Source organism: Nycticebus coucang, chromosome 21, assembly GCF_027406575.1.
Source record: "Nycticebus coucang isolate mNycCou1 chromosome 21, mNycCou1.pri, whole genome shotgun sequence".
NCBI lineage: Eukaryota > Metazoa > Chordata > Mammalia > Primates > Lorisidae > Nycticebus > Nycticebus coucang.
Window position 1 is genome coordinate 43,055,701 of NC_069800.1, and position 24,966 is coordinate 43,080,666.

General features: G+C 43.6%; 1 protein-coding gene across 1 annotated transcript; it reads left to right on the forward strand.

Moving 5' to 3' along the window:
• Nucleotides 1–731: 731 nt before the first annotated feature.
• Nucleotides 732–24,966, forward strand: AAR2 (AAR2 splicing factor). Its single transcript, XM_053573756.1, has 5 exons — nt 732–758; nt 1,234–1,357; nt 4,069–4,881; nt 8,936–9,165; nt 23,667–24,966. Exons 1-5 carry the CDS (start codon nt 732–734, stop codon nt 23,832–23,834), a joined length of 1,362 nt encoding a protein of 453 aa, XP_053429731.1. The 3' UTR covers nt 23,835–24,966.

Consider the following 24,966-nt stretch of genomic DNA (forward strand, 5'->3'; position numbering starts at 1 on the left):
TGTGAGTTGTGTATGTGCAAGAGATTAGAAAACCAGCCTGTAAGAGAGAATGTATATGTGAGGTGTGGCAATACCAAACCTAATGGTTATGATAAGGATTCTCTAGATTCCAAAGGTCTCTTCAAACTGGAGGCAGAAGTCTTGCTTAAGGGCTGAGATTTTGCAAAAACAAGTTGGAGACATTCTGTCTGACACTTTACTCGTTCCCCCTTTTTAGTGCTGATGTCTGATGAGCAACTTTTAAGTACTTTTTCCTGCTTCTTGATGATAAATATGGACCAGGACCAGAGGTTAGCTCGAGAGGGCTCCTCTCCAAGTTCCTCAGTCCCCTGACCCTGATTTTGTGTCAAGCCTCTTCATTTCTTGTGTCAAAACTCTCTCATCTGGTAACACAAGCCCCTTCAAGAACCATCTAGCACAGGGGTAGGCTCACAAATAGAAGCCAGTTATTAATACCAAATGAATGTCACCATTAATTAAATGTATAAGTACTGAGCTGAGCCTTTGTGCCTGGCTTTGTGCTAGGGTCCAGGGAAACAGGTGTGTGTTTGTAGTCTGACTGAGATGTCAGACTAGGCCTGCAGGATAATGGGTGATTGCACTAGAGGGACTCTGCTGCTGCTCAGACTGATCCTCTGGGCTGGTGGCTGGGTTTCTGAGGCTATCCCCTAGGGATGAGTGTGACTGGAAGCTGGGACCTGTGATCAGGTAGAGACTGGCTGACTGGAACCATGATTGAGCACCTGACTGGCTACCGGGTAGCCATGACCTTGCCATGCTTCCGTGATCATGACAGTTTGAGACCAAAGGACTATGGCTGGTGGATGTGTTTCTGGACGGAGATACAAAATGCACAGCTTGATGAAAATTGTTATTCACAATTCAGAAACTAAAGCAAGAAACTAAGAATAGAAAAAGACAAACAGGCTCGGCACCTGTGGCTCAAACAGCTAAGGCACCAGCCACATAACACCTGAGCTGGTGGGTTCGAATCCAGCCCCGGCCCGCCAAACAAATGACAGCTGCAACCAAAAAAATAGCCGGGCCTTGTGGCGGGCGCCTGTAATCCCAGCTACTTGGGAGGCAGAGGCGGGAGAATCGCTTGAGGCCAGGAATTGGAGGTTGCTGTGAGCTGTGATGTCACAGCACTCTACCCAGGGTGACAGCTTGAGGCTCTGTCTCAAAAAAAAAAGAAAAGAAAAAGGCAAACATTTGATAGGGCGGAACCTGCAGGCACGGGCCATTTTTCCCGGGACCGAGGCCACCCCCCGGGCTGCTTTCTTCGTTGCTCCTGTCGGGCGCCCAATCGTAAGAGCTTCCGGCGCGTTGCCGCGGTACCGGAACGTAGGGCGAGACGGTGAGTACGGCCTCTTGGCCTCTTTTTCTTCCTTAGATTTCGTTTTATGTGGCCAGTGCGTACCACTTTGGGCTCAGAATCTCGGAATGCCTTAAACTAGGTGTCCCTCACCGGCGCAGCAGTGTCTCGGGTGGGACGCTGGCGGCTCTGGAGGCCTTTCTCGCTGAGACACGGTCGCCGGGGCTTCCTGGGACGCAAGGAGTAACTTCACTTTTTTCCTAACTTCAGAGCTGGAAACCTTGGCTGCACTCGACCTAGTTCTGCTCTGTTCTCTGCTTAACTTCTAGTAAGGTCTTCCTCCTTTGTTTCTCATCTACAAAATGAATATCATATTTTTATTAAATAAATTTATTTAAGCGTCTAGTATGTATTGTGACTACAAAAGGACTCGAATCTCGTGGAGGTGATGGCCCTCAATCAGACAATGCAAAATTGCAGCCTGATAATTTAAATGGAAACCTACAAGGCCCCCTGAAAGTGTATTACAGGAGATTTGACCTAGCCCCTGGTCAAGGAAGTTTTACTGAGGAAGTGGAAAAATATATATGTGTGATATGATATTATATATATATATGTATGTGTGTGTGTGTGTGTATATAATCACACACATATATAATGTGGGTTTTTTTTTGAGACTGTTACCCAGGCTGGAGTGCAGTGTTGTGATCATATCATAGCTCACTGCAGCCTCAAATTCCTGGGCTCAAGTGATCTTCCTGCATCACCCTGTTGAGTAGCTAGGACTACAGGTGCACATCACCAAACTGGCTAATTTGGGTTTTTTGTTGTTGTTGTTGTTGTTATTGCAGGGTTGGGGGTCTCACTATGTTGCCCAGGCTGGTCTCAAACTCCTGGGCTCAAGAGATCCACCCACCTTGGGCTCCCAAAGCATTGAGGAGCTGTCACACATGGCCCTAACAAGTACATTTTATATTATAACAATTGAATATGCAAACATTCAAAGTGTCAGAAAACAATACCTATCCATGACAGTATGGATGGCTATACTAATGATGTGTTTTGATATTTAAAAAATTCTGTTCTTTTTTATTTTAGAGGTAGGATCTCTGCAGTGGAGCTGTCATAGATTACAGGCATGAGGCATCACACTTAGCCCTATTCTTTTCATTTTAAAAAAGTAATACTGGTAGGGGCAGCGCCTGTGGCTCAAAGGAGTAGGGCGCCGGGCCCATATGCCGGGGGTGGTGGGTTCAAACCCAGGCCCTGCCAAAAACTGCAAAAAAAGTAATACTGGTAGATACCTTCTGAATTAATTTCTTTCTTTTTTTTTTTTTTTTTGTAGTAATATCTTTAACTAAAAACTGAATTTCTTGAGTCATTTGCAGTTTGGGAAAAGTGCTTATTTAGAGTGGTAGTCATTTGTAGTGATTTGGGGTAAAGATGAAAAGATATGCCCAATATTTTTGGAAGAGGGTTGGTCTTTGTACACTGATTTATTTTGTTTGTTTAATCTAAAAAGAGTAAACAATTAAACAGGCAGCTGGCTTTTCTGATTGTGAAATTTTGGAGTCTTGCTTGTGTATCTGGGTACATTAGAAGTACTTGGAGGGCAGCGACTGTCTTCCTCTGTGAATGTTTCTCTGGGGGCCCAGCAAAGATCCTAGCACAATGCAGGCACTCAGTATTTGTTGAATTGATTGGGTTAGATACCTTACAACTAGAAGGTTAAATAATGGTTTGGTTTAAATTAGTTCATGTTGGAACCATTCTTATAAATACTACAGATGCCGTGTCTATTTACAGAGGTTTTATCAGTATGTCTTTGTGAGTAGTTCAGAGGTAGGTAAAATAAGCATTCTAAGCTCATTCTCTTCTAAATACTGATCCTAGGCCAACTCTAGCATCTGGATCTATTCTGGATGAATGATCCAGAGCTGCCACTGATTGTAGGCCCTCTGGGAAGTTTCACTCCCTGGAGTTTAGGGTTTTTTAGTGAGTAAAAGAAGAAGAGGGATTGGTGGTTGAAAGCTGTCCACTCCCCAAACCTTTTGTAAATTTTAGTTACTTAGTCTCTACTTTCTACTTTCTGTTTATTTCTGGGTCTTCCCCACAGCTTACAGGAAACTGGGTATGTACTTAATTTATCATTCTTCCCAACTCGTCTGGGACTCTCCAGTGATGGAGAATTATAGTTTAGGCAGAACTATAGCTTAAGATGTGATTTTGGCATAATTATAGGTTAAAATGAACCATTAGGTTTTTTCCACCATTATCCTCTGTTGTGAGAGAGGTACCCTAGAGAAAATCCTAACAGTAGACAGTGGAAAGAACCGTGGTCTCCAGAGTAGGGTACCCTGATTCTAATATGTATCCTAGTGTGACCTTGAGCATGTCACTTTTCTTTCACTGGTGTCTTTATAGCTATAAAGTGAGTGTTCTTGCTCGTTAATCCAAAACACAAAAATCCTTTTCTTTTTGATCATTTTCTTTTTTTTTTTTTTTTTTTGTGGTTTTTTTGGCCGGGGCTGGGTTTGAACCCGCCACCTCCGGCATATGGGACCAGCGCCCTACCCCTTTGAGCCACAGGCGCTGCCCTTTGATCATTTTCATTATCTCTGAAATGGATGCAGGGTTGTGCAGATTAAGAGAGGTAATTATGTTAGGGGTGTAATTCAGTAGAGAATGCTCAGCAAATGAAGCATCCTTCCCTACCCTGAGTTCTGACTAACTCTGATTTCTTTCTTTTTCAGCTTTCCTGGAAGATAAGGAAGAAGAATTCTCCATTTGGTTAGCCACTACTGGCCCCTTGGCTACCATGCAGATGGATCCTGAGCTAGCCAAGCTCCTCTTTTTTGAAGGGGCCACTGTGGTCATCCTGAATATGCCCAAAGGAACAGAGTTTGGCATTGATTACAACTCCTGGGAGGTGGGACCCAAGTTCCGGGGTGTGAAGATGATCCCTCCGGGCATCCACTTCCTCCACTACAGCTCTGTGGACAAGGCCAATCCCAGGGTGGTGGGCCCTCGTACGGGCTTCTTCCTTAGCCTGCAGCAGCGGGGGCTGACAGTCCTGCACTGGAATGCAGTCCAAGAAGAGATAGACCTGTCCCCAGTCCCAGAATCTGAGGTGGAAGCCATGAGAGCCAATCTCCAGGAGCTGGACCAGTTCCTGGGACCTTACCCATATGCCACACTTAAGAAGTGGATCTCACTCACCAACTTCATCAGTGAGGCCACAGTGGAGAGGCTACAGCCCGAGAGCCGGCAGATCTGTGCCTTCTCAGATGTACTACCTGTGCTCTCCATGAAGCACACCAAGGACCGGGCAGGGCAGAATCTACCCCGCTGTGGCACTGAGTGCAAAAGTTACCAAGAGGGCCTGGCCCGGCTGCCTGAGATGAAGCCCAGAGCTGGAACAGAGATCCGCTTTTCAGAACTGCCTACACAGATGTTCCCAGCAGGTGCCACACCTGCAGAGATAACCAGGCACAGCATGGACCTGAGCTATGCCCTGGAGACTGTGCTCAGCAAGCAGTTCCCCAGCAACCCTCAGGATGTGCTTGGTAAGAAGGAGCAAGGCTCTTTGGGAGTGGGCCAAGGGGACTGGCTGGGAGGCAGACTCACCCAGAATACTCATTAAAGATACAAATCTTTATACCCTCATTCCTGGAGATTTTGATTCAGATCTGGAGGGAGATGTCAGCAATTTGTATAATCCTGGGTGGTGCCTGTCGCTCAAAGGAGTAGGGCGCTGGCCCCATATTGCTGGAGGTGGTGGGTTCAAACCCAGCCCCAGTCAGAAACTGCAAAAAAAAAAAAAAAAAATCCTAGGTGAACCTTTTGTAGATAATCCTGTGTTTGGGAATCACCAATATGACCCATCCTGTATGTAGAGGTGCCTTGTTCCCAGGTCAGACCTGTGTTCTGAGTGGCTTCTCACCTGCTGCCTCAGTTTGCTCCTGACTCTGAAGATGGTGGTCTATCTACTGACTCAGAGCAGGACAGTCATTTTTCTTTTTTAAATGATTACAGTTTCAGGCCGGGCGAGGTGGCTCAAGCCTGTAATCCTAGTACTCTGGGAGGCTGAGGTGGGTAGATTGCCTGAGCTCACGGATTCGAGACCAGCCTGAGCAAGAGTGAGACCCTCATCTCTAAAAATAGCTGAGCATTGTGGTGGGCGCACCTATAGTCCCAGCTACTTGGGAGGCTGAGGCAAGAGAATTGCTTGAGCCCAAGAGTTTGAGGTTGCTGTGAGCTATGAAGCACTCTATCAAGGACAACAAAGTGAGACTCTGCCTCCAAAAAAAAAAGAAATTATAGTTTCCATTGTTGCTTTCCTCCTCATTGCAAAAATAGTATATTTTGGCTGGGTACCTGTAGCTCGGTGGTTAGAGCGCTGGCCCTGTGCACCAGGGGTAGCAGGTTTGAACTGGCTGGCCCAGGCTTGCTTAACAAATAATAATAATAATGATATATTTTCATTATAAAGAAAAAATTTTACTCCATATCCCACCACCTAGAAATAACCCATTTTTACATTTTGATATATTTTCTTTTTTTCTACATATTTCTGTGTATTCATTTCAATCTTCTCTCTAGTCTATGTATTTCCTGCTAGTCTTTTAAAAATTCAGTTAAATGTGTTTATGTGCATATATGACTTTTTACAGAAACAGGATTAAAGTATATTATTTTGTAATCTTATTTATTTATTTATTTTGAGACAGTCTCATTATGTTGCCCTCAGTAGAGTGCCGGGGCATTACAGCTCATAGCAACCTCAAACTCTTGGGCTTAAGTGATTCTCTTGCCTCAGCCTCCTGAGTAGCTGGGACTACAGGCGCCCGCCACAACACCGGCTATTTTTTGGTTGCAGTTGTCATTGTTGTTTAGCAGGTCTGGGCCGGGCTCCAACCTTCCACCCTCAGTGTATGTGGCCGACGCCCTACTCACTGGGCTACAGGTGCCGAGCCTTGTAATTCACTTTAATAAGCATTTTTCCATGTCACTGAAATAATTGCTTCTTTTTAGTGACCGTTTAATATTCTCTAGTTACTGAACCAGCTCTCTGTTGATGGACCTTTAAGATGTTCCTGTTTTTCCTTATTGTAAATACCATCTTTGTGTATACATATGCATACATTTAGGGTAAGAATTGTTGGATCAGAGGTGAGTGTTGCCAGGAGAAGATTTTGCAATCCCACGACCTGGTAAAGGGGCAGTTGCCCATTGCCTTTGATTGCAGTGGGCTTGGTGATTTAGCAAAGGCCCCTTCCAATTGAACGGTTGAAAAGTGGTATCCTGTTTTTATTTATATTTCTTAAATACTAGTTATAGCAAACATTTGTCTTGGGCGGCGCCTGTGGCTCAGTCGGTAAGGCGCTGGCCCCATATACCGAGGGTGGTGGGTTCAAACCCAGCCCCGGCTGAACTGCAACCAAAAAATAGCCGGGTGTTGTGGCAGGCGCCTGTAGTCCCAGCTACTTGGGAGGCTGAGGCAAGAGAATCGCTTAAGCCCAGGAGTTGGAGGTTGCTGTGAGCTGTATGATGCCATGGCACTCTACCAAGGGCCATAAAGTGAAACTCTGTCTCTACAAAAAAAAAAAAAAAAACCATTTGTCTTATCTTTACAACTTTTTGTTTTTTACAAATTGTTCAGGTAATTTACATGTTTTCCTATTGGAAGCTTGATGAGAAATTGGATTATAGGGCTCTTGGATATAATAAGGGACATTTATTGTAATGTATACATTTTAATGCATTTCTTAGAATTTCATGTAATAAGTAGCACTTGAAATAATGGCTCAAAAATGAATAGAAACTCTGTTTTTCTGCTTCTTAAAAATTTCAGTTCTTGAAAATATATCTCTGTTACAGGGATAACGTTCAGTCTGCATGACAGCTTTTTAAAATTACTGCTGATACCATAATTTAAATTTAGTGTTTTAGTAAATAAGACTGTATTTTTAAAATACTGACCAAATGTCCAAAATATCCAGACCATGTAGCTATTCACACAAATCAAAGTTAGTTCCACAAGCTTAGGAACAGGGAACTAGTTTTTCTAGGTGTCTAGAGGTGACAGAAAGCAAAGCTCATGTGTTTAAAGAGGTAATTAGTGTTGAGCACATCCAGGTTATTTTTGTTTTGTTTTGTTTTTTGGAGACAGGGCCTTCCTCTGTCACCTGGAGTAGAGGGCCTCATCATAGCTCACTGCAGCCCCAAACTCCTGAGCTCAAGCCACCCATCCACTTGCATCAGGCCTCCCAAGTAGCTAGGACTATAGGAGTTCACCACTGCCTTTGACTAATTTTTCTATTTTTTTGTAGAGCGAGGGGTCTCACTATGTTGCTCAGGCTGGTCTTGAACTCCTGGCCTCAAACAATCCTCCTGCCTCTGCCTCCCAAAGTGCTGAGATCACGAGCAAGAGCCACCATGTCCAGTTGCATCTGTTCTTTTTATGTTGCACATATAGCCTTGGAAGCCAGAGAGAATGTCTGTGATCGGCTATGGTATATCTGTGGCAGCCAGAGACCACTTGCTTGCCCAAGGATAGTGCCTTCTGGATCATTAGGTATTTTTGTTTGAGACAGGCATCTGGTGGAAATCGGAAATAATAGTATTTTTGAGTGCTACTTTGTGCCAGGTATTATTACAAATGCTTTACATGTGCTGTATTGATCTATTTAATCTTTACTACAACCCTCAAATAAGGAAATTGAAGCTTAAATAGATTAACTAACTTGCCCCAGGTCACACAGCTGCTAGTGGTCTAGCTAAGATTTGAATCCAGGCTGTTTGGCTCCCGAGTCCATGCTCTTAGCCACCAGACTGCTCATAGAGATTAAATCTCAGAGCCCTGTAATTAAAACAAACAAAAATAATCTGTCTGGAAGGCTAACCTTGGAATGAATAATCATGAATTTTCTTGTTATATGGGTTTCTAGAACTGTTCCTACCCACTAGAGAATTTATTTTATCTTTCCATTGTTCACATTGTGAAGCATTAGATCTGCAACCTTGGGCAAGCCCTTGACCTTATCTGTAAAATAAGGCAAATTCCACCTTTCCTAATCTCCTCCTAGAGTTGGGCTGAGGGTTTCCTGGTGTAATGCAGCATTCCTCTGACTTTGGAGCAGACTGCATCAGAATCACCTGGGAAGCTTGTTAAAGCTTGGATATAATAAGGGACATTTATTGTAATGTATACATTTTAATGCATTTCTTAGTAATTTAGTGAGGCTCCATCTCTCTTCATCCAGAATCTCAGGATGTAGCATGGGCAGCTTTACTTTCCACAGACTCTCCTGGTAATTAATTCTGATGTGCAGCCAGGTTTGGGATCCACTTGGCTTAATACCGATGGACACATTTTGTCAACTTTTAAAATGGCAGGCAAATACGAGGAATACCTCTTCTCTTGCAGTCTGATTTTACAGAAATCCAAAGCCACAGTTTGGTCTCACATGCCTTGAATTTATAGCAAACATTGAAGACCATGCAAGGCATTGCAGGAGTGACAAGGATTGGACCTCATTGCTGAGGTCCAGTGAATTTATGGCCTTGTGAACAGTCCTTCTCTCCCTCAGAACCACTTCTCCTCTGTGCACCTTGCAGGTGAACTCCAGTTTGCCTTTGTATGCTTCCTGCTGGGGAACGTATACGAGGCATTTGAACACTGGAAGCGGCTCCTGAACCTCCTGTGCCGGTCAGAAGCAGCCATGGTGAAGCACCACACCCTCTATAGCAACCTCATCTCCCTCCTGTACCACCAGCTTGGTGAGATCCCTGCTGATTTCTTTGTAGACATTGTTTCCCAAAACAACTTCCTCACTAGCACCTTACAGGTGAGCAGGCTTTTGACTAACATGTATGTGGGTCAGAATTAAGGCAAGGGTATGTGTTGTTTCTCACTTTGATTTCATAACCCAAACATTGCTTAACTTCATCTTCCTAAACTTGAGATGTTTCCTTATTCTCTCTCTCTAAACTCATTTGTAAACTCCTCTATGCCAATGACCCTCTGTCTACCACCTTCTCCCCACCTTGCCCCCTGAGTGCCTAACATTGAGATGCTTGTGATTTGAATCCCTTTTACTCCTTTGGTTTACTCAGCTCAAAAGAAACAATATCTTTCTCCCTATAGTCATGATTGCTGCAACCCAGTAAAGCAGAGTTTTAAAGCTTGTTATTCCCAGTGAAACATCTGCAGCTCCTTAGATCTCATTTAAGCATTAAAGTAACTTTGATTTCCTGTTCAAACAAAATGTGCCAGTTTCCAGAGAGATTCTCTGACAGAAAAAGTGAAATTTTCTTTTAACTTGGCAATTAAATTTTCATTATGAGTGGTAATTAGGAAAGAAGCTTCAAACAACTACAATCTTCATCCTGTGCTATTTCCTCCCTTTGCAAACAGATTAGTTTTCTTTGTGTACTTGGGACAGCCTCTATCATTCACACTGTGTAACTTTTTCAAGCATAGAAGAGGCAGAAGCTGCTAGCTGTTAGTTGCCATACGTTCTCTCCCATGAGCTGCTTTCTTTTCTCTGTGTGTAAGACCCCATGAGGTCTGCTCCAGAAAGGGGACTATTCACTAACCTTCCACTCTCACCCAGTAAAGGAAGTAATGAACATTCAGTAACTGCCTGTTGGATATCAAGCAGCATATTTATCACCTTTGGGTTCCCTCATTTAATCTCTCTGGAACCCTGTAAGGCAGAGGCGATTATTCCCATTTTATAAATGAGAAAACTGAGACTCAGAAAGACTACATCATGTACTTGAAGTCACATAGCTGGTAAGTGGAAGTAAGGATTTATACCCAGGTCTGAATCTTGGGTTAGTGCCTGTGCTCCTGCCCCTATGTAGTGAATACAGTGTGGATTCCCAGAAATTAATTTTGATTGACATTAGTGGAGATACCGTCAGGGGCCTTTTTCTCAGAGGTAGAGAATGCTTTTCTAAGAGTTAAAAGAGTTCCTTTGAGCAGGCAGCTGACTTAAAACTGGCAGTTGGAGCCTTGGGTAGACCATGGAGGTGAGTCTGAGTCATTCAAGTGGATTGCTTGAGCCTGGTTTATTCGCTTTATAAAAGCTATAAAACTTCCCTTTTGGGCGGCGCCTGTGGCTCAGTTGGTAAGGCGCTGGCCCCATATACCGAGGGTGGCGGGTTCAAACCCGGCCCCGGCCAAACTGCAACCAAAAAATAGCCGGGCGTTGTGGCGGGCACCTGTAGTCCCAGCTGCTCGGGAGGCTGAGGCAGGAGAATCGCTGAAGCCCAGGAGTTGGAGGTTGCTGTGAACTGTGTGAGGCCAAGGCACTCTACCGAGGGCCATAAAGTGAGACTCTGTCTCTACAAAATATAAAAATAAAAAACTTCCTTTTTACTGGTTCTTGATTTAACAGAAATTAAGTCCCTTTTATCCTTCCTCTGTGGGGAAAATCCATCCCCCAAAGATACTGGTTGTGGGCAGGGTGAGGAGGCATCTGCTTGGTAATGTGCCTCTGGCAGTGGCTGCAGCTACCCTTGGGAGGTACAAACAACAGGGTAGGCGGGTGAGGAAATGGGGATGGGGGGGTGCTCCATAGTGTCACTGGCCGTCCCAACCATTGTCAGCACAACCAACAGCTGAGCTGTAATTGCTAAGGCTTTGTTGCCAGCGATTATGTACAAAGCAGAAAGGGTCCAGCTGGATTGCTGGATGCCCAGGTGGGTTGTACAAAGCTTATGGTTGGAAAAATTCTGTCTTTGGACTTTTCACCAAAAAAATTTGATGTCATTATTTGGAAAAATCCAGAGCATGTGCCTTAAAACACACACACACGTTTTTGAGCATTGTTTATGTACATTCTTCTGTAAGTGTTGAGGAATACATTATGAGTTAGCCAGAGATTCTGCCTTCGGGGGATTTATTCATTGATTAACAGGTGTTTACTGAGCACCTATTATATATAAGGCCCTGTTCTAAACTGGGAATATAGTGTGAGCAATACACACTCCTGACTTGACTTAGAACTTATATTTTGGGAAAATAACAAATGAACTAATCAAATAACTCCAGAAAATGTTAAGTGTCTCATTTCCCTAGCCCAAGCCTTTAGGTCTCACCTAGAAGGCATCAGAGTTGATCAGCCTCCATGTTTACCCCTGTAGCCAGTCTGTCTCCTACACTACCACCAGAGTGGCTGCTCCAAAATGCAGCTCTGATACTATTTCCTTGTGGCTCCTCATTGTGTAGAAAATTATTATAAAAGCTAAACCTTGGTCACAAGTCCTATTCTGATCAAGTTTCTTATTCTGTTCTCCAGCTTTCTTTTCCTTCTGTTTTTCCCTGTGAACCCCAGCAGCACTGATCTCTTTGCAGGCTCCCAGTCAGGCCAGGTTGTTTATTCTTCTTTTTTAAGTGGAGGTAAAAAACACACAACATGATGAGATTCTACCCTCTTTACAGATTTTAAGTGTTCCATGCACTATTAACTTTAAGTGGAATGTTGTCCAGCGATCTGTAGAACTTTTTTATCTTGGATAACTGGAACTTTCTACTTAAGTTTCACTCCTTGGCTGAAACTGATTTTCCCTCTTCTTAGTACTCACTTGTTCATCCTACAACATGCCTTGAAGGCATCCTCTGTGAAGCTACCCCTGGTCTATCTCTGTCCTTTTCATATTCTTAGCCTACTTTGTTCCTGTCACTATTATATGGCACAGGTTGTGAAAGGCGGGAGCACTCAACTGGATCTTAAATTTTAGGATTTACTTGCTCTGGTAGAATGGGCTAGGGTGAAGAGTCTTTTATAGCTTGGGAAAAGATGAGGCAGAGTGAGGCGGAGGGAGATGGGTCAGCATTTATCAATTTAAGATCAAAAGTTAGGGTGGTACTTAATTTGGAAAGTATGTCACATTCTAGAAGGGGAACTGGACAGGAAGGTACCATTAAAAAGGAATGTATAAATGAGAAATTGCCAATTATGCAGTGTAAAAAAGGAGTTTGATGTAGATGGTGGGAAAAAACCTTTACTCCCGACAATAGAGGTGGGCGACAGGGAGGTAGGACCGCTGAACTCTTTAAGAACTGAGATGCTAGTTTCTGTGTTTAATAGAAAGGCGATCATCCTACTTGCCACCATCAGGGTTACTCTTGGCTCCGTAGAGGTAATCTTTGTTGGATGAGAGAAGCCAGGATCCCGTTAGTCTTCAGAAGAGGCAACTCCCAGTAAGTCTGTGTAGGTGCTATAGGTTGGCTGGCCCCATGTCCTCTCTGAGGCAAGGGGCAGTCAGCCTTCCAGTGACCCTTTGTTTTTGCAGAGAGGGAATGGCCGTGATGGATTGGGGCAATGTTTTACCCAGTGGCCTTCTCCATCGCATTTGTAGAATGATTCAGGTGGTTGGGTCATGAAGCCGTCTTTTGCCCCTGATTACTTAGGTAAGTTAGAAATGATGGCCTTAGAGATACTGTAATGTTTTGAGTTAGTATTTGATAATTTTGGGTTTGAGATTTTTTATTTTCCTTTCGGAAAATATCATCTCGTCCCGTGTGTAAACTTTAAAGGCTGTGTTTAAAATTACAGCCTTGGGCAGCGCCTGTGGCTCAGTCGGTAGGGCGCCGGCCCCATATACCGAGGGTGGCGGGTTCAAACCCAGCCCCGGCCAAACTGCAACCAAAAAATAGCCGGGCGTTGTGGCGGGCGCCTGTAGTCCCAGCTGCTCGGGAGGCTGAGGCAAGAGAATCGCTTAAGCCCAGGAGTTGGAGGTTGCTGTGAGCTGTGTGAGGCCACGGCAATCTACCGAGGGCCATAAAGTGAGACTCTATCTCTACAAAAAAAAAAATAAATAAAAATAAAAAAATAAAATAAATAAAATAAAATTACAGCCTGGAGTGTCAGGGGTCCATGCTCCAGGCGCTTTAACTTAAGTTTGATGTCGGGGTAACTTTGGTTAAAGGAATAAGTTATGAGAACGTTTTTCCCATTTATTGTTTCAGGATTTAAGTTAGTATATTTAATAAAAGCCTCGGTAAAGCGTTGGAGGAAAGCTGAAGGATTTTTAGACTTATCTTGTATGATTTCCTGTAATTTATTATAATTGATAGTCTTTTGGCAAAAGCTCTAAGTCCGCAAAGAATGTAGGTAATAAAAACGTTTTTATTTTTTCTTAGTATTATTCTTTTAATTCTAATTTGGCTGGGAGTTAGGGACCGGGGTGTCACCTGTAGGATGCTTATTGTTTGATATATGAAATTGATTTGCTGCCTCTTTCACCCTCTCCCACACTGGTTTGCACTCATTAGAGGTTAGGGTATTGGTTAAAATAATAAAAACATTATGCTAGGTAAATTGATAGCCTATAGTAATACATTGTTATATGGTGGTACTGTAGGATTATTATATGGAGGAGCTGGAGGGAGAAAGGGGTAAAGTCCAGAAGAGTTTCTTGGAGCAGTCAGAAGTGGATTGAGAGATCATACAGAAGAACTGAGTGCTAGTTGGAGGGGAGGAGTTAGGAGACGAGCTCAGATTGGTTGACGGGGAAGTAGGAGGGACAGAGGGTGGAGGCAACTGCGTGGTGAGGGAAGAGTCGAATATGGCGAGAACAAAAATTACTCCCATTTAGGAACCGGTGGCCGCTCATCTGCATGACGGAGGTTTATTTGCCGGTCGAATAGGTTTGGTATAGGGAGATAGAGTAGGAGAGTCGTTTGTTACGACAATTTTGGAATTATCTGAACATAAATTAGGCTTAGTTTTAAGATAAAAGAAGTTCTGAATGTAGAGGACCTCCCTTCATTTGCCAAGGCGCTTATAGTAGTTATATAAATTTTGAATTAAAGAAAAATTAAATAAAGTGGTTAAACCTGGGTGGAGAGTTTCTTAATTCTACTAGGTGGTGTAAGAAGCACTCCAGGGGGAGTTAGGTGGGCTAGAATGGCTTGCACTGATGGCGATTCGTCACAGAAATAGCAGAAATAAAGCGTGAATAGAATCATGGGAGGACCAGGACAAAGAACAAACATCTTCGTTACTTTGTTGCTGGCCAAGAAAACCAGAACACAGTCTAGGCCAGTCGTCACCGTACACTAGAGCAGTGTCAGGCCCTTGAGGCCATGGAGAACTTGAGACCTGGCATCAGGAATTTTCGTGGGAAGGTGTGGAAGCTCTGCGCTAAGCCACACAAGGTCAAGGGGAATAGGGAACTCAAGCCTCAAGAAACGGGTGAATCGCCAGGAATGTAAGCAACCCGGCCCACGATTAGGGAAAATTTACTCCCATAGGGGTAATCACCAAGTCTGCATGGGGTCAGTATTGGGTGCTGGTTAGAGTGCTTTGGCGAATGGACACAAGCCAATGTGGTGGTGAGCGCTGGGAGTGTGAGAAGAGGATAGGGAGCTCCCAGGAGCTAAAATCCTGTGGAAGAAGTGGAAGCTACCCTTGGGAGCGTTCCCTAATTACATCCCGCTTCTGATACCAGATGAAGGGGGGGGGCACTCGACCGGCAAAGATTTCACAGACCACCAAGGCTTGTACGAAAGGTTTTTATTGGCAAGGGAGGGATGCTGCAGAGCAGCACCAAGGAAGAAAGAAAAGAGAGAGAGGAAAGAGGGGGGCAGAGAGATGGGGAGAGAGAGGGAGAGCATGTGACAGAGAGCTACCCCGTTTCCCCGAAAATAAGACATCCTCCGAAAATAAGACCTACTTACAGGAAAGATAAGACGTCCCTTGAAAATAAGACCTAGCACATCTTTGGGAGCACACCTTAAAATAAGACACTGTCTTATTTTCAGGGAAACAGGGTATATAGGTTGGGTTAGGGGAAGTCTTAGAATGGTGATGGGAGGGTAGAATAGCCAATAAGGAGTTACTGCCCTGGCCAGAAGAGGCATTAGGGGCAGGCCATAAGTTGGGAGGGGCTTTCTCTGGGGCAATTACCTAACAGGTTGTGTTTGCTGAAATTAATATATTGTCTGCCTGACTCCCCGCCTGGGTCATGAGCTCCTTTTGCACCAGGCCTATTTTTTTGTTCATCTGGTTATTTTCAACACATCGTCAAGGCCTAACACTTACCTTACTTTATGTTTTTAGATGAATGGTAGGCATAATCCTGTTGCAATATGAATATCATAGATCTGTGGTGTTTGATTAAAGGGTTTTAGGAACTCCAAAAGATTGGTTAATACTGCCTGGGTTGAGATTTGAGGAGACAAAGGATCAGGAATGGATTTATGCAAAGAGGGGCATTCTGACCATGAGCTTGAGAGATGACTGAGATTTCAAAAGACGCAATGTGAACGAGGATATTATAAAACTTTTTTTTTCAATGGAGACTCACGTTGATGCCATCTTGGCAGTGAGAATCCAGTCCCCCACCAGAGGTACTCACTTGGTATTTGTGACTGAATGAATCAGCCCATAAAAGCCTTCCTGAGCCAGCTGCCTGCTCTCACCCCAGGTAGTCAAATAAGTGGAACTGGCTTTCTTACTTAGGAGCTTAAATGCCTACTACCCAGGGAGAGGGATTGGTGTTTGTATGTGTAAGCACATAAAGATAGCCACATTAGCATGGATAAAATCAGCCACGTAATGAAATGGTCTCAGCCATTAATTTTTTTCAACTTTCTCATGTTAGGCCCTTTTGAATAGAAGCCACTGATTTTTTACAAATCCCTTAGATTTGTTTGAATAAAAATTATTTGTTTTACAAAAATAGACACAGTTTTTTTCTTTTATTTAAAGAACTTAAGTCGCCATAATTCATTCAAAGCCAATGAAAGGATAATCTGAATTTAATAGTGTGTTGGAAAGTGAGTTATGTACAAATAAGTTTTTTTGTTTGTTTGTTTTTTGCTGATTACATAGTATATGGGCATATAGTCATATAACCCTTTTTTTTTTTTAATACTTTTAGTCATAATAGACCATGTTTATTTTTTGGCTTCTTTCCTTGCCAGTATTCTAAATGCCATCATTCATCTTTAACTCTTGAGGGAAAACACCAACTCTGACAATGATGTTTGTCTTATTTTCATCATAATTATCAGCTATAATACATTTACCTACCTACTCATATGCCTCCTGCCATCATCTATTGCTTTTGCACATTTAATGTGTGTTATCTGATTTAGCCCCTGCAGCAGTGCTAGAAGTTAGGTGTATATATATAATCCCATTGTACAGATGAGGAGATAGGCTCAGGAAGGTCACAAAGCTAATGGTTGGCACTAAAACCTGTGGAGGCTCCCATATCTTAATAGAGTTCCAATGAAACATCCCCCCACAGCCCCCCCCCAAAAAAATATATATACACATATATATATAATTTGTTATTGTTGAGACAGTCTCACTCAGTCACCCTGGGCTTGAGTGCTGTGGCATCATAGCTCACAGCAACCTGAAACTCTCAGGCTCAAGCAATTTTCTTGCCTCAGCCTTCCAAGTAGCTGGGACTACAGGCACCCATCACAATGCCCTGCTGTTTTTAGAGACAATCTTGCTCTGGCTGAGACTGGTTTTAAACTCGTGAGCTCAGGCAATCCACCCGTCTCGGCCTCCTAGAGTGCTAGGATTACAGGCATGAGCTACTGCGCCCAGCCCTATATATATTTTTTTTTTTAATTTTTTGAGACAGTCTTACTCAGTCACCCTGGCATCATAGCTATGGTGCTATGGCATCATAGCTAACAGCAACCTCAAACTCTTGGGCTCAGATGATCCTCTTGCCTCTTGAGTAGTTGGGGCTACAGGCATCCACTCCTATACCCAGCTAGTTTTCAGTAGAGACAGGGTCTTGCTCTTGCTCAGGCTGGTCTCAAACTTCTGAGCTCAAGCAATCTACCCACCCAGCCTCCCAGAGTGCTAGAATTACAGGTGTGAGCCACCGTGCCTGGCCCATCCCAGATTTTTTAAACTGACCTCAGAAGACATCACTCCTACTGCTTTTAACACCACTCTCTTCTGCTGCAAATGGAAATAAAATGTTCTACCAATGGCTAGTTTCATTCTAAGTTGAATAATTGTTTGGGAATTGAAAAAATTAAGAAATTTCAACTTTTGGTTGGGCAAAAAGAAATAGGATAAGATAGTAACTTAGCTATCTACCTTGATATTTTGGGTTCCTCAAAGTGACCTGCCTGAACTCAATTTATTTAACTTGAGTTTTCAAAAACTTTTTCACATTTATAACTAAAGATATTTATTTGTTTATTTTTTGTAGAGACAGAGTCTCACTTTATCGCCCTTGGTAGAGTGCCGTGGCATCACACAGCTCACAGCAACCTCCAACTCCTGGGCTTAGGCGATTGTCTTGCCTCAGCCTCCCAGGTAGCTGTAGCTGGGACTACAGGCGCCTGCCACAATGCCTGGCTATTTTTTTTGTTGTTGTTGTTGCAGTTTGGCCAGGGCCAGGTTTGAACCCACCACCCTTGTTGGTATATGGGGCCCAGCACCCTACCCACTGAGCATAGGTGCCGCCCATAACTAAAGTAATTTAAAATTTTATAAAAACTGGCTTAATGATCAAAGTATTAATATGTTATATTTGAAGAAAAATACCCAATGGATGTGCTTTTTATTTTCAAGAAACACATTTGTTTGCAAAATATTATAATCCTATTTCAAAGTATTTTTAAAATATTTAGGATCTAGTCTGGGTGCACTGGCTCATGCCTGTGATCCTAGTACTCCAGGGGGCCAATATGGGTGGATTGCTTGAGCTTACAAGTTTGAGACTAGACTGAGCAACAGTGAAATGCCATCTCTAAAAAATATCTGGGCATTGTGGTGGGCACCTATAGTCCCAGCTACTTGGGAGGCTGAGGCAAGAGGATCACTTGAGCCCAGGAGTTTGAGGTTGCTGTGAGCTGTGATGCCACAGCACTCTGTCGAGGGTGACAAAGTAAGACTCTGTCTCAAAAAAAAAAAAAAAATTAGGATCAATCTGCTAAGATGATTTATTGCTCAGTGATGTTAGGAAGTGTTTCCTTAGTTTCACTTTAGTGAATAAAATAATCAAGTAAACCACTACGTTTTCTGAAGAAGGCATAAAATTAATCTGCAAGTAAAAGAATTAGAATAAATTATTGCTTGGAACCTAAGTACTATTTCAACATCTCCTTTTCTGAATTGTGAGGAGTTTTTTAAAATATCAAGTTTGTTTCCTGCAGATCATTTAGGGCAGAGAAAAAAAATCAAGTTTGTGAAACTAGGGTCAAAAAATCAGTGGATGGGCGGCGCCTGTGGCTCAGTCGGTAGGGCGCCGGCCCCATATACCAAGGGTGACGGGTTCAAACCCGGCCCTGGCCAAACTGCAACCAAAAAATGGCCGGGCGTTGTGGCGGGCGCCTGTAGTCCCGGCTACTCGGGAGGCTGAGGCAAGAGAATCGCTTAAGCCCAGGAGTTGGAGGTTGCTGTGAGCTGTGTGAGGCCACGGCACTCTACCGAGGGCCATAAAGTGAGACTCTGTCTCTACAAAAAAAAAAAAAAAAAAAACAAAAACAAAAACAAAAACAAAAAAAAAAAAAAAAAAAAAAAAATCAGTGGATGCCAGGGCTTGGGAATGAGGGGCGTTTGCTTTGGGGCAGTACCAGGGAGTTTTTTGGAGTGATGAATGACAGAACTGTTCAAGGTCCTGAGTGTGGTGGTGGTTACACAAAGATCTGGACCTTTAAACTCAGAACTGGATACCAAAAGAAAACACCCATGGTAGTTGCATGGGTATATAGATAACATATACATTTGTTCAAATGAATCAAACATTTAAAATAGATGAATTTGTGCATAAATTATACCCCAATAAAGTTGATTTATTAATAAAGAAGTCAGTCTGTGCCCTGGGGCCTAGAGGCTACAGAGGGATAGTTCCAAAAGCTCTTTGGTTTCCCACCGGGCAGTACTGGAGAATAAATATCAAGGATGTACTAAGCCTCTATCAAGACAAAGCAGGTCTTGGTAGGGAAGAAGGATTAAATTGAGATACCCAGGCTTGGATTGGCTCTTGCTTATCACTTATCACTACATGTTGCAGCACCCTAGTGTCTCTCTCTGTACAGTAGAAATAGTAGTTTCCTGTCCTCCTACCTCTCAGATTTGTGGTAAAGAATAAATGGTGAATTCTTTTAAAATGACAAGGCACTTTTCAAATTAGAAGCCTTGTTTTTCAGCCTGGAGGCTTCTTTTGTACCTGCCTCTCTAATTGATTTTACTCCCAGGTAGTGCTTGACAGGTGGGTGGGGAGGATGGTGACGAGCATGAGCCCAGCTTGTTCCAGCTTCTCACTGCTGGCCATTGCCAAGTGCAGGTTGATCCCTGTGCCTCATTCTTGTTATTCAGTGAGCACCTATGGGCCTTACGTCTGTGCCAGGCCCTGGGTGATAGCTGTTTGGGACACTTTGATAATTAGGATTCATTCCCTACATTTATAGGGCTCAGATCACTGTGATGTAAGCAAGGCATGAGAAATGTCATAAGGGAGGCTCAGACACAGTGCCCAGGGAACAGAGTTGGAATGGTTCATTTCAGCTTGTCACAAGGAGATGACTTGTGAGCTGGCAGTGTTCAGGGGCCTGGTAAATAAACCACCTCCTTCCTAGGAGGAGTCTCTTATTTTCAGCAATTATTGAGCAATTAATTTGGTCCCAGGTACTATATGAAAATGAATCAGAAGTTCAACCTGTGGTCATCATTCTTATGTTCATTAAACATTTGTCTGATGTGTCACTGTGCCAAGAGCATGGAAGGCAAAAACAGAAGGGTCACTGCTTTGGAGTTGCTCTTTGTCTCTTGGGTGAGAATCAACAGTAAATGGCCTATTACCTTACTGAGATTAAGGTCGTGATCAAGGTAATCCTGTGTGCTGGGGGAGCACACCTGTTCATCCTTGTCTGGGAAGACATCCTAAAAAGAGGAGATAGAGCTGAGCTTGAGCCGTCAGTAAAAATCTGCTAAGTAAAGGAGAAGAGAAGGCAGGAGGTGGAAGGGTGTTAATAGCCCAGGGAAAAGCATGTGTGCCTTTGTAGAGGCGCACAAGAAACAGGAGTACATGTTTGTGCAGCTACCTCATGACTGGAGAGGAAGCGCTGTGGAGACAGTAGTATAATTTACTGTGTAAGGAAGGGGGAACAAGAAGGGGCTTTTTTTTTCTTTTTTTTTTTGGCCAGGGCTGGGTTTGAACCCACCACCTCCGCCATATGGGGCTGGCACCTTACTCCTTTGAGCCACAGGCGCCACCAACAAGAAGGGGCTTCTGGCAGTTCAGCCCAGGAGGCTCCCCACAACCTTCAGGGAAGGACTCATAAGTACACAGGGCCTCTGGAGCTAACGCTGTTAGAAAGAAGGCTTCTCTGCTGCCCATACAAGCCTCCTCCTCCAAGTTCAGCTGTGCTCCATTAGCTGCCTCCAGACAGGCTGGCCCCTGGCTTCCCCACTGCCCTCTTACCACCACGATCACACAAGCCCCTCTAATTAGTTATTGATCCGGCATTTTGTTGTGGCTGTGCTTCCCACTCCTGTATTTAGTCATTTCCCAAGTTAATGAAGTCAGGTTCTGTATCTGCCGCTTTCACTTCTGCCTCCAGGAGAATGGCTCCAAAGACCTCTAAAAGTGAGCAGCATTCCTGCTAATAGGAAGATGATGGAGAAATGGATGGGAGAAGTATCATCCCTAGACTCAGCTGCAGAGGATACCTGTTGCCTTTGTCAGGTCACGTCTCCTGGAGCCTAGAATCTTCCCATGTGGGCTGAGGGCCAGCTGTGGCACGAGGGTGATGTCAAAGGGCTTCTTCTGTACTCCTGTGTGTCTGGAGTGGTCCTGCAGGGTAGCAGATAGGAAACTGAGAAAGAAACATATCTTTCTGGATGATTTTGATTCAGTCATTTAACTCCTCTCAGCTTCCATTTTCCTTAAAATAGGAACTGTGTCTTCTCAGGGTGTTGTAAAGATCCAGTTGATACTCTGTGCAACTGAAATAGTAAAATATTCTTGATCAGCCTGAGCAACAAAGCCAGACCTTGCCTCCATCTCCAAAACAAAAACAAAACAGGTGTGGTGCACCAGCTACTCAGGAGGCTGAGGTGGGAGGATTGCTTGAGCCCAGGAGTTTGAGACTGGCTGTAGTGAGTTGTGATCACCCACTGCACTCCCCAGCCTGGTGACTGAGTGAGAGACCCTGTCTCTTAAAAAACAAAACAAAACTCCAGGCTTAAACAGTGTAAGAAGAAATAGTGGGTTTGTTGTTGTTCTTAGGAAGGGATTGGGACCCAGGACAATTTGGAATGGGTTTGGGATGTGGAGAAAATTGCTGTTCTGCCCCCCTGCCCCTGTTTGTATTAAATGAAACAATTCATGAGAACATCAAAATAAGGGATTAATATCTAGAATATATAAAAAACACCTAAAACTCAACAAAAATTAAAAAATGGGCAAAGGCCTTGAATAAATATTTCACTAAAAAAGAAATACAAATGGACCAGTAAGCAAATGACAAGGTATCCAACATCACTAATCATTAGAGAAATGCAAATGAAAGCTACAGTGAGAGACCACCTTCCACCCATTAGAATGGCTATCATTTTAAACATGCATACATACACAGTTCACAGTTTATCAGAATTTAAATAGAATTACCATATGATCCAGCAGTTTCACTTCTGGGTCTCAAAAGAGCTGAAAGCAGGGCAGCGCCTGTGGCTCAAAGGAGGAGGGCATTGGCCCCATATACCATAGGTGGCGGGTTCAAAGCTGGCCCCGGCCAAAAACTGCAAAAAAAAAAAAGAGTTGAAAGCATAGACCCTAAGAGATATATGTATACCTGTGTTCATAGCAGCATTATCCACTAGCCAGTGGTAGAGAAAACTCAGATGGCCAGTGACAGATGAATGGACAAACAAAATTTGAATAATAGAATATTATTCAGCCTTAAAAAGGAAGGAAATCCTGACTTACACTACAACATGGATGAACCTCGAAGACATTATGCTTAGTGAAATAAGCCAGTCACAAAAGGACAAATGCTAAGTGATTCTGCTTATAAGAGGTACTCAAATTCATAGAGAACAGTAGAATATTGGTTGCCAGGGGCTGGCGGGAGGAAGTTACTGGGAAAAAATGAAGCAGGTCTGGAGATGAGTGGTGGTGATGTTTATACAACAGTGTGAATATACTTAATGCTACTCAACTGTAAACTTAAAAATGGTAAATATACCACAGTTTAAAAAATGAAAATGTTTCCTTCTTACATGAAAAATTAAAAAAAAAAGAAAATGAAAAAAAATGCTTGAAATGGCAGATTTTATGTTCTATACAGATGCTTCTCAACTTATGATAGCATTACTTCTCGATAAACCACTATACCCTAAGTCAAAAGTATGTTTAGTAGATCTAACCTACCAAACATTGTACCTTAGCTTAGCCTACTTTAAATGTGAATAATAGAATGGTTCTATTTGGTTTGGAATGCTTAAACTAGCCTAGAGTTGGGCAAAATTATCTAACACAATGCCTATTCTATGATAAAGTGTTGAATCTCATGTAATTTGTAGAATACTGTACTAAAAGTGAAAAACGATTGTATGGGTACTTCAAGTATGATTTCTACTGAATGCATATCACTTCATGCCGTAGGAAGTCAGAGACTGTGTATTTTACCACAATTTAAAAAATCAGCTGGGCATGGTGGCTCACGCCTGGAATCTTAGCACTGTGGGAGGCCAACGCGGATAGAATGCCTGAGCTCACGGTTCCAGACCAGCCTGAGCAAGAGGAAGAGCAAGACCCCCATCTCTACTAAAAATAGAAAAACTAGATGGGTGTTGTGGTGGGCATGTGTGGGAGGCTGAAGCAACAGGATCGCTTGAGCCCAAGAGTTTGAGATAGCTTTGAGCTATGACACCATGGCACTCTACCCACTCTACTCTTTTTTTCTCAAAAAGAAAAAAAAATTCAAAGACAGCTTTTAAGAAGATAGAAGCCTCAAACTGGCAGCTTATGGCCCATTTAGAATAGAGCAACAATTCAAGTCTTGTTGGCATAGGCCTGGGACTTTATGGGACCCAAAGGCTTACATGCCCTCCAAGCCTTTCTCTGTACCTCTTCCTCCAAGTTACTGCCCAGGTGCCTAGTAGATCCCCTGGCCTTCCTCTCAGTGGGACATCTCTGCCTGGGATAGTAATTTTCCATCCTGTTCCTGCCCCAGCATCTCAGCTGGGTTTATTTTTGTGTTTGGGGGGAGCATAGCAGTTGTCCTGGACCTGTGCCAGCAGCAGCTGATCCACTCTTCCCAGAGAGATGAACACCATAGGGAAATTTCCACCACTTTCTTTCCCCTCTGTGTCCTCAGGAGTGACTTATTCTCTGTTCTCTGTAGGTTTTCTTTTCCTCTGCCTGCAGCTTTGCCGTGGATGCCACCCTGAGGAAGAAAGCTGAAAAATTTCAAGCTCACCTAACCAAGAAGTTCCGGTGGGACTTTGCTGCGGAGCCTGAGGACTGTGCTCCAGTGGTGGTGGAGCTCCCTGAGGGCATCGAGACTGGCTAACTCTGGAATACTCTCAGGCGTGAGAGGCCCCTTCCCAAATGCATCCCTGGCCCTCCATTTTCTCCTTCCTATCCTGGGACCTTCCAGGGAAGCAGTCTCACTAGGCTCTGTGAAACTGGAGCCAGGATTCCCTCCACCAATAAATAAGTTTCTTCATTGCCAAAGAGGCTGTTCCATCCTGAAGGCACATTTGTGAGTTCCCCGTCAGCCTTGCTAACCTGACTGAATTTCAGATGGGCTCTTCCAGAAGGAACAGCAACCAACTTCCTTCTGGATGAGAATTTGAATCAGAAGTTTAAGAAAACTGATTGCTTATTCCATAGGATAGTTTGAAAACTGGGCTGCCCTGGGGGGTTGAGATTCAGTCGGAGACTTCTTCGAAGTAAAATGGAGGGTAATGGAATTAGCCAGAATTTCTGCCTGCCCCTGTGTAATGGGGGTTCATCATAGAAAACCTGGGCCTGTGACTTCTCCAGGGACCCACTTTGGGAAGAGGGTAATAAGGACGGTTAGATTCAGTCTTGCAAGTGGTCAGCTTTAGCTTTTTCCATTTAAATCTCATTCTGTCCAGAGACCCCAGTGGGTAATCTCCCAAGATTGGTGTGACCCTTGGCCTCAGGGCCCTTGCTAGTGCTGTCATCTTCTACCTGTTTCATTCTGAGGCCTCAGGCCCATAAGTGGAACTTGGCAATCCTCCTATATAGCCTTCCTAACCAGAGGCACCATGACTATTTCTGATGACTTGGAGAGTCAACAGCAGAAGGAAAGAGTCTTGGCCCTGTTGAAGTTTTGTGCCTTTTCTTTCGAGCACTGGAGATGACCTGGTCAGTCTAAATCCTCCCAGCCTGCAGTGGAGCTGTCAGTCATCAGAGAAATGGCGCTGGTTTCCTGGGAGTCCTGAGGGCATGCCCATCATGCTGTGTGGGCAAAGTTCTGTCTCTAGGCAGGTACACAGGCCTTGCCTCCCACACCTCAAACTGTTGTACTATGATCAGAGCCCCCGTGCTATCCTTTTCCAAGGCTGGGGCTTACACCAGGTTTTTGAACGAGAATCTGGCTAAACTTGGTTCCACTTATTTCTTTGGAGATGTTTTTCCAAGACCATAATGTACATTAAAGTCTTTGTGTTAAA